Below are 10,507 nucleotides of genomic sequence, written 5' to 3'. Positions count from 1 at the left end.
TAGGCTACAACAACAAAAAATAAATCATTGCAAGAAAACAAAATTTAGTTTCATTTTAGTTATTTTTGATTAAATTTAATTTAATATTTAGATTAAAGATTATTTAAAATTTAAATTAACCAAACTGAGTGAACTGAACCAAAATTAATAGTAAATTTTGGATAACCGAACCAAAATTTAATATAAATATTTGATGTTGTTTGATTGTTCTTTTATTCCTTAAAGTTTGGTTTGGTTTTAGATTTTACCAAACCAATCCGAATCAACCGCACCGAACCACGCTCACCTCTAATCAGACTAATTGATTGGTTTCAATTTTTATTTTCATTTAAATCAAAAATGAATAGAAATAGCTTTTAAAGGCGAGTAAAGCACACGCTTCTCTAAAACCCCGCCAGAATCTCAATTTCTTTCCCGCCATATTAATTCGCCGGAATATGTAACCAGATACAGTGCTAATATTATCGCTAAACTATACAGCAACTGAGCATTAATCCAAAAATGGAGGAAGATAACAAGCTACCCGAACTCAAGCTAGGTAATTCAAACCCTCAAAACCCTAGATTTTTTTTTTATTATTTTGTATTTTTACTGCAATTAATTTAGTATTCTTCTATCTGCTTCAGTTTATGATGATGATTGAGAAATGAAATGACTTGATTTTAATTGTTCATGTTTTAATTTTAATTTATTGTGCTTAATTTCAGATGCTAAACAAGCCCAAGGGTTTCTAACTTTCTTCAAAACCCTACCTCATGTAAGTCTTACTTTTTGTTTTACATTGAATTTGTTTTGTTGGTCAAATTTTAATTTTTTATCATTTTTTTTTTCAAATTTGCAGGACCCTAGAGCAGTTCGGGTATTCGATAGGCGGGTCAGTTCATTTTCTAATTATCTTTACCTTTTGTGTAGTTTAATTTTGGCTGGTTGGTTGATACTAAAGATGTTGTTGCAATGAATTTGTTTAGTAATCATTAATCAACCTTGGAAATTGAATTTATTTTTATCGTAGTATTACTTGCCTGCTACTAGCATTACTAGTTAGATTTTCTATCACAGGGTTGTGGATTTCTGTTTTAAAAGCAATGTCTTGTGCACATTTATTGTTTGAATGTAAATTCTGTCTATCTTGCTGTTAAATCATTGTCTAAGACGATTTTTGTCTTCAGGCTTGTCGGTATATGGGAGTGATTCTTGTTATCGTATGTCTTCTTTGGCAAAAACTATGTGCAATAACTTAAAGCTGAAAAAATGGTACTATACTTGTTACGGTTTATTTAGAAATACTCTGTTTATTAAAGTTGAAGAATTAAATTTAAGCAACTACAATTATGACGGTAGACATCGAGCATTTTGTATCATTAGCTATTTATAGATGGAGAAAACGTGCCACAAACTACATCCTTCGTCACCACAGCTAGTGCTATTTCTTTGTTAGTTGAATTTTATGATTCGAATAAGAATCACCATTTTTTCTTGGTAGTTAGATTTTTTTTAATAATTAATTTGACTCTTCATTTTCTCTATTAATATTTAAAAAAAATATATGTAGGACTATTACACATCACATGGTGAAAATGCAGCCTTTATTGCAAAGACATATTACCATACAACTACTTCTTTGCGACAATTAGGTGGACCTGATGGTCTTTCGAGTGTGAGTATTAGCAAGAATATGTTTGAAACAATTGCCCGCAATCTCTTGTTGGAAAGAACAGATCACACGCTTGAGCTCTATGAGGGCAGTGGATCCAATTGGAGACTGGTAAAAAATGGGACTCCCGGAAATCTAGGCAGTTTTGAAGATATTTTGTTTGCCAACAATGAAATGCAGGATTCCCCTGTGATTGTTGCAGTCATTCCAAACTTCCGTGAAAATGGGTGCACTCTTGGGCTAAGTTATGTTGATTTAACAAAGAGAATTGTGGGATTGGCTGAATTTCTTGATGACAGTCACTTTACAAACTTGGAGTCGGTCTTGGTAGCTCTTGGTTGCAAGGAGTGCCTTTTGCCACCTGAGAGTGGTAAATCCAGTGAATATAGAACTTTGCATGATGCATTGACTAGATGTGGAGTGATGGTAACTGAGAGAAAGAAAAATGAATTTAAAACAAGGGATTTGGTGCAGGATCTTGGTAGGCTTGTCAAAGGTTCGATTGAACCAGTTCGAGATTTAATTTCTGGGTTTGAATGTGCACCGGGTGCTTTAGGGGCATTACTATGTTACGCAGAACTACTTGCAGATGAAAGCAATTACGGGAATTATACACTCAGAGAGTACAACCTTGACAGCTATATGAAATTAGATTCTGCTGCCATGAGGGCTCTTAATGTCCTTGAGAGCAAAACTGATGCAAACAAAAATTTCAGTCTATTTGGTCTTATGAATAGAACCTGTACTGCTGGGATGGGAAAAAGGTTGCTTCATATGTGGCTAAAACAGCCTTTACTAGATGTAAAGGTAATCAACACCAGACTGGACTTGGTACAGGCTTTTGTAGAGGATGCTGCACTTCGCCAAGATCTGAGGCAGCATTTCAAAAGAATTTCAGATATTGAGCGACTAGTGAACAATATTGAGAAGAAAAAAGCTGGTTTGAAGCATGTTGTGAAACTTTATCAGGTGAATGCCTACTTATTTCCCCATGCTCACTCATTATAAGTAGTCTCAAATGAAGTCCTTGTGCACCTTGTCTATTTATTAGCAATAATATTGAAAGAACCAGCTGCAAGGCTGATCTTTTCATTTATTTTTACATGTTCTTTATTATTCTCATTTGCTGCTTTAGTTAAGATGATAATGTAATCTTAGTACAATCAACATTGATGATGCAATTGAATGATTGTTGACCTCAGAAAAAAACTTTAATGATGTTCACTTTTTATTAGTTCCTGTTCATTCTTCTTAGTTCCTGTTTTTATCCTCGCCTTACTAGCTCTAAGTTTTCCTTGGCCCAGGCCAGCCACATTATTCAGGATAGACTACTTGATTACCTTGCGTTATATCTCGAAATAATATTACATATTTATGTGTCCAGAGCTATTTAACATCTTGTTGGGACAATCTCATGTAATTAAAAGCGCCTCATTTTCTAACTGGCCGTGTCTTTTGAATGCAGTCAAGCATACGAATTCCATATATAATAGGCGTTTTGGAACGCTATGATGGACAATTTTCGTCCTTGATCAAGGAAAGGTATTTGGATACCTTTGAGTCATTAACCGATGATGATCACTTGAAAAAGTTCATTGCTCTTGTAGAAACATCTGTTGACCTTGATCAACTTGAGAGTGGGGAGTATATGATTTCACCAAGTTATGACCCTGCACTATCGGCTTTGAAAGACGAACAAGAGTCGGTGGAACTCCAAATATACAATTTGCATAAACGAATTTCACAAGATCTTGATCTTCCACAAGATAAAGGTTTAAAATTAGATAAAGGAACGCAATTTGGACATGTCTTCAGGATTACAAAGAAAGAAGAGCCAAAAATAAGGAAACAGCTAACAACCCAATTTATTGTCCTAGAAACCCGAAAGGATGGGGTCAAATTCACAAACACAAAACTTAAGAAGTTAGGAGACCAATACCAAAGAATAGCCGATGAGTACACGAGTTGTCAAAAAGAGATTGTTAATCGGGTTGTTCGAACTGCAGCAACTTTTTCTGAGGTATTCATTTGTTGTCTTGTATTTTTTATTCAATCAGGTTCTTGTTCTGGATTAGTGAAAATTTTGTCTTGCAGGTGTTTGAGTCTTTAGCTGGCATGATATCTGAGCTTGATGTCTTACTCAGTTTTGCTGAGTTGGCTTCAAGCTGCCCAACACCTTATACAAGACCAATCATCACTCTATCAGTAATTACCTACTTCTATTGTCCTTTGAATTATTATCTTATAGAATTGAATTTCAGTACATCATGATATTAATTTTTATGTTGTAGAATGTTGGAGATATTATATTAGAAGAAAGTAGACATCCTTGTGTGGAAGCTCAAGACTGGGTGAATTTTATACCAAACAACTGTAAACTTGTGAGTATCAATTGATCAAGAGCATGCTTCTAACTGATTTGAGAAAAATAATTTCATAAATGCTTATGCTTTGTTCTTTCACGCAAATCAGGTCAGGGGAGAGAGTTGGTTCCAAATAATTACAGGGCCTAATATGGGTGGGAAATCTACATTTATTCGGCAAGTATGGCTGTTATATTTCAGTCGTATTCTTTTTATCTATCATTTTCCTGCTAATTCCATGAAAATTTACAGGATTTATTCCTATTCTATTTCTTAACTTTGAGTTCTAATAGTTTTAGTTTAGCCTATTGATACATTGAACAAAAAAATGATTAAAGTTTAGCAATTTTTGGTTTAGGCTCTTTTCTTTGTCAACTCAGTGGAGTAGCTTATCGTAAAAGGGAGATACGGATGCCTATTCATCATCTTGCTGAACAATTCCTTGTCTTTGGTCAGGCATTTCTTTGATTTTTAGTGTATTGGTGGTCACACCTACAGGTTGGAGTTATTATTCTAATGGCACAAGTTGGTTCCTTTGTTCCTTGTGGCAAGGCTAGCATTTCAGTTCGTGATTGCATTTTTGCTCGTGTTGGTGCTGGGGATTGCCAAGTAAGTTCCAGGACATTATCTCTCGAAGTTCTCTTCTTGAAATATAATATGAAATCACTCACAAAGCATACCTTGAAGTTAGCTTGTTGCATTATACCACTGAATTAAAGCATACCTTGAAGTTAGCTTGTTGCATTATACCACTGAATTACACAATTCTTACAATTTTTTCGAGTGTCTAGTAATTTAGCTTATTGCACATCTTTGCTATATGAAACATAGCTGGAGCACATTTGTTTGTATTCTTTATTCTGTTACTTATGTGTCAAATATGCATCTGGTTCTGAAATTGTTCAAGCGTTTAAGTGGCTACATGGTGTCCCTTTTGTCCTGCTGATGTGACTGCTCACCTCATTTTTACTCTACATCTAATCCACTAACATATTCACCTGAATACCGCTCAGCTGCATTATCTTGATTAACAATATGATTATTTCTTAAGATTGGAATTTGGAAGATTAGTAACGTGCTTCCTTTATTATAGCTACGAGGAGTTTCTACCTTTATGCAAGAGATGCTTGAAACTGCTTCAATTCTGAAAGGTGCTACAGAAAATTCATTGGTGATCATTGATGAGTTGGGAAGAGGGACGTCAACCTATGATGGGTTTGGTAAGTTTATCACACTTCCCACTTCATTGAACTAATCTTTTTTTTTTTGCTCAACAGATGTCAAAGACAACCTAACCTCACCTTTATTTTACTTAGTACCAAGTGAACTCTTTTGGGACTGTTACATGACAATCTTAGTCCTTCTTCTACTTATATCTGTATCTGCATGTGTGGATGTGCATATAAAGGAAACTCCTTTTACCTAATACTTTATATTTTGAAGTTGCTTCCTTTTCTAGACTTCCTTTCCAACTTTGGTTTGAAGTGGGATGAAGCTGTCGCATTTCTAATTTTCAGAAAATTGTTGGATATAGCTGCGCCTTTAGTAATTGTAACCATTCATGTTTCACTCGGTGATCAGGTTTAGCATGGGCCATATGCGAACACTTAATTCTAGAGATTAAAGCACCTAGCTTATTTGCAACCCACTTTCATGAACTGACTGCTTTAGCTGATGAAAAAGCTGATCCTCTTATGAAGCAAATTACCGGCGTAGCAAACTATCACGTCAGTGCACACATTGACTCATGCAATCGCAAGCTGACTATGTTATACAAGGTAAGTGTACAGAGTTGTCTCAGATGATGTTAAATGTTGCAAACCTATGTCAGAAAATGACATTGCATAATTCGTAACCGTGCTTATTTATTTTGGCTTTACTAAGTTGTTGAATCTTGATGTGTCCAATGTCTACCTTAAGTATCATGAGTTTTGATATTTAAGGCGTCAATAATTTCCTTACAAAGATGTTTTAACACAAAGCATAGAATTTTAGGACAGTAAAGAAAAGAGAAGGAAACTGTCAACATTAATACAAAAAAAATAGATCTTTTCAAAATTATTCAAATTCTTATAAAATCTTCTCACTTTTGTCTATGAATAAATTTATTTGGCCACAAATAGAGGTATTAAAATTACACGATAACACGATTCACCTAACACGTAAATTTGGCAAATCCGAATTGAGGTTTAGCAGGTTCGTGTCGCAAATGTGTCAACCCATTTATGACACGAAATAAATTGGCCGTGTCACGGGTTGACTCGCGAACCTGTCTAACCCGTTTACAAATTATATTATTTATAATAATATAGAAATAAAATAATTTTATAAAATAAAAAATTATATTAATTGAACATAATTATATTAATATATAAATAAAATTAATTATATTAATTTTTTATAATTTGAGTATTAATTGATAAATTTGAGGTTAAAATTATATTTAAATGGTTTAAATATTTTTAAATGTTAAGTGGGTTGTGTTAGTCGTGTAATTGTGTTAATCGTGTTACCTGTTTATCTTAACGTGTTAATTGTATCGTGTTGTGTCACTCGTTTAAAATTTGTATCATGTTAAAGTTGAAGATTTGACACAATTAGTTAAATGGGTCGTGTTCGTGTTGACCCTCTGGGTCGATACGAACACGACCCGCCAACCCATTTTGACACCCCTAGCCACAAATGCAACATGATGAAAGTTGGAGAGGAGAATTTGATTTGTGGCCCACAGATTTATTCCTGGTGGCCCTACATATTCTCCCCTCTCCTTTTCCCAGAAAGGCCAGCATTCTGCATTTATCATTGTCACCATACTATTTACCTGAGCTGTTTTATGGCATCAAGTAGCAATATGATTCTGATAGCTGCTATACAAAGTATGTTTCCACTCAACATAGCGTTGTATTATTCTTCAGGTTGAACCAGGGGCATGTGATCAAAGTTTTGGCATACATGTTGCAGAATTTGCAAACTTCCCTGAAAGTGTTGTAGCGCTTGCTCGAGAAAAGGCAGCCGAGTTGGAAGATTTCTCACCTAATGCTATTGTTTCAAATGATGTCGCAGAGAAGGTAAGATTTAGCAAACTTCTGGTGCCATTGTGTTAACAATTGTTTTTGTATTTATGATACTTTCTTTAGGCTATGTGAGCCATTTATAAAATTTCAATAAGCTGAAGCTGGATATGATGAAGTGTTGAATAAATGATATATTCTTGTAGTATCCCTAGCAAAATGTTATGTCCGTACTACTCCGGTGCAGACAGCCATTCTTAAGATGCAGGCTTCTATAAATGGAAAGTTTGATAGTTTTCAGCAACATCGATGATCTTACCTGTATGGCAACTGACGAACCCAGGTTCTTGTAAACCCTAATCTGCCATTTTATTGCCGGAGTCTAGTCCAAAAGAACTGGTACAAGCTTTAGATAGATTCAGGCTATTAGGATACTGCTTAAGTCATATAGCAAAGAGCCGGAGAAATGACTGACAGTAATATTGTAAACATTTGATAGAGTTTGGCGTTATTATCAACTAGTTAATTAGGGGAATACCATGTCTCCTTTTATCTTGACTTCTTCATTATCATGTTTTGCTTAAGATACCAGCAGTGGTAATTGTAGGAGCCTAGGAGGTATGGGATGAAAGTTTCTGCCCTCTTTTAAATAAATTGTGTAACTGTTACCTTGATTGCTGACTTAAATGTTAATTTGCTCTCTGAATCGGTACGCAATATTCAACCAACTCAAAAGTTAACTTTATTATCAAATTGGTCAGAAACTTATATATTATCCTCGTGCATGCATTGCATACTTCTAACCAAATTAATAGTATACAAATTTCTGATCAATTTGATAATAAAGTTAATTTTCTACTCAATGGCCAATGTGTACAAGTTCAAGGAGCAGATTGATATTTAAATCTTCATGCTATGCAACTTTTATATCAAAATGACATGCAATGTGAATTACGTGAATTATTAAATGTATACATTTTATAGAATCTATCATTTGTAAGATTTTGGATAATGGAAAAGTCTACTTCTGGGTTCTGTTAGTAAGTAATAATCGGTTCCAGTTGTGTTTATTCTACTTATAGTTGCACTCTTATAGTATATAAATGCTATTGTCAAAATATTGGCATTTTTTCGTGCATTAAATTTTCTTGTCCAACATTGTGATGACGATTATCTAATGTTTACTAATGGCCGATAAGACAACAATAGGTATTCGGAAAAGAACACTGCATAGTAGTTACACTGCTTAAATGGCACGGTTGGACAAAAATACGTCTGTATTGTTTTCATCATACTATTGTGGTATCTGATTTGCCATTTGCATTATTCTGACCGCATTTGTGGGCTAAAATATTGATTTTGTCTACTATGATTTACAGGTGGGATCCAAACGAAAGACACAACATGACCCTGAGGATATGTCGAAGGGTGCAGCTCGAGCTCACCAATTTCTGAAAGAGTTTTCTGATATGCCATTAGAGAATATGGATCTGAAGGAGGCTATGCAGAAAGTAAAGAAGCTAAAGAATGAGTTGGAGAAGGATGCAGGAAACTGCCAGTGGCTCAAGCAATTCTTCTAGTTGTTTCTTGCAACACAGGCACTACTTTTGCAAGCTTTATTAGAGCATGAGACAGGTCAAAATTGCTTCACTTCCACAGCCATTTTGATTAACAAGATAAGAAAGCGCCTCTATCTTTATAAGAACACCTTGTTTTGTGGACGTAAGAAGTCTTGAATGGTGCACACGCCTCCGTTATTTTCAGGTCCTTCGTAATTTTTCTATGTATCATTTTGTAGCTGAAAAATGTAGAAGGTGATGTGATTTTGGGGGCTGAGTTCTCAGATTGGCTCACCAGCTCCCTGTTTTGCTAAAAGCTCACCTGTCTAGTTCTGTAAATTATATTTTTCTTTCAAATATAGTATTTCTTTTAATTAATAATCTCTATTATAGAAAATAAATTAAATTAAAATTCGAACAAATTATTAATATCTATTCATTTCTCACTAATAGAAAGAGTAGAATTCAAATCTTAGATTTTGATATTACCATCTCGATAATTAAACTAATGTCGTAACAAGGCAAAGAATTATTTCTGAAGCTATCATCACTGCATTTGAATCAGAATTAGTTACAAAGGATTGCCTTTCGACCTTTCGATCTGTCTCTGCTAGCACTTGCTTCTCCCACCTCCTCTGTAGCTCACTCTCTTTGCCATATGAAATTACTGTAAACTCTCTAATAATATATTGGTGAATTAAAATTTTATTAATTATTAATTTATTGAATATGTATATAAAAAATTGTAAAAAGAACACAATATATTTTAAACCATTTTATTTGCAGACCTACTATTGTAGTACAAAAATATCAATTAAATACACTTAACAATAACTCTAAAAATATTATCTCTATCTATCAAAAAAATAACGCTATATTCAGATAAAAAGATGTCAATTGGACATTCAACAAAAAAAAAATGATTATCAAGTGTGTGCAGTGATGGAAATGGCTCTGCATCTGGCATACATCTGTTCACACCCCAGCTAGAATGTGAGTTAGGTCCATGCAAATATGGAGCCATTGCTCTCTTTTATGTTAACTTTTGATGCTCAGCTGTTTCATGGCTCATTGGTTCATATACTCTAGTTCTAGGTAGCACAGAAACGGAAATGAGAAACGAAAACGACACGGGGAACTCGGCAAATTTTCAAAATGAAAGACACGAAACGTGGGGCAACATATAAATATTAAAAAATATAGGGATTAAAAAAATAAATCAAACATAATTAAATTTAATTAAAAAAACAAAAAGATAAGTTTTATTGTAGATAAAGTAAACAATAAAAATTATGCATAATTGATTTAAAAAAAAGAGTTAATTAGACAAAATACTTTCATTACCCAAAGTAATTAGAATAGTACGGTTGAACTTTCTCTTTTTGAGGAATACAATTTCCATCTTTTATTTTTGAGTTTTAGGTTTTCTGTTTTTGACATTTACGTTTTTTATTATTGTTTTATTCTACAATCAATCCATTTCTATCTCTAATCTCATATCAATTCTTCATCTTCAATCTCCAAACCCTAGAGATCTCCTCTCCTCTATTCAATCGTCAACAAACCATCGGCGCCGTCGTAAGTCTACCGCCATCGCCCACCATCGCCGTTCGTGAAGAGATTGCCTACGTTTCCAGAAAATTACAAATGCTTTTTCCACAGCAGAATCATTAAAAATGGTGAAGGTAATTATGGTTCATGGGCGGATCCGAAGTTTGATTTCAGTCGAATCCTTTGTTAATGTGAATATTTTGGGTTAATCACATTTTGTGTGTTGTTTAATCCATTTTTTATTTTTCTTTTGTGAACGATGTTGTCGATGAATGGTGGTTCGATTTTTTTGTATTGCACTACATGTTGCACTCTAAGTGTTTGAAGAAATGCTTGTGAGAATTGTAATATTTTTTGGGTGTTGGGTAA

At 34.1% G+C, this 10,507-nt stretch overlaps 1 protein-coding gene across 1 annotated transcript; it reads left to right on the top strand.

The window, feature by feature from the left end:
- Positions 1-344: 344 nt before the first annotated feature.
- Positions 345-8,968, top strand: LOC126687262 (DNA mismatch repair protein MSH2). Its single transcript, XM_050381755.2, has 13 exons — positions 345-538; positions 708-757; positions 842-874; positions 1,553-2,623; positions 3,120-3,674; positions 3,749-3,859; positions 3,946-4,035; positions 4,127-4,198; positions 4,516-4,626; positions 5,111-5,237; positions 5,599-5,795; positions 6,933-7,085; positions 8,408-8,968. The coding sequence occupies exons 1-13, from the start codon at positions 502-504 to the stop codon at positions 8,606-8,608; spliced, it is 2,808 nt and encodes a 935-aa protein (XP_050237712.1). The 5' UTR covers positions 345-501; the 3' UTR covers positions 8,609-8,968.
- Positions 8,969-10,507: the final 1,539 nt, after the last annotated feature.

This window comes from Mercurialis annua, linkage group LG6, assembly GCF_937616625.2.
Source record: "Mercurialis annua linkage group LG6, ddMerAnnu1.2, whole genome shotgun sequence".
Classification (NCBI taxonomy): domain Eukaryota; kingdom Viridiplantae; phylum Streptophyta; class Magnoliopsida; order Malpighiales; family Euphorbiaceae; genus Mercurialis; species Mercurialis annua.
The sequence above is the reverse complement of the archived record's forward strand: the minus strand, read 5'-3'. Positions and strand labels throughout refer to the sequence as shown.

Coding starts and splice junctions, on each gene's coding strand:
- LOC126687262 (XM_050381755.2), top strand. CDS start 502: ATGGAGGAAGATAACAAGCTACCCGAACTCAAGCTAG. Junction 2,624..3,119: donor ATGTTGTGAAACTTTATCAG/GTGAATGCCTAC, acceptor TTTTGAATGCAG/TCAAGCATACGAATTCCATA. Junction 4,627..5,110: donor TTGGTGCTGGGGATTGCCAA/GTAAGTTCCAGG, acceptor CCTTTATTATAG/CTACGAGGAGTTTCTACCTT.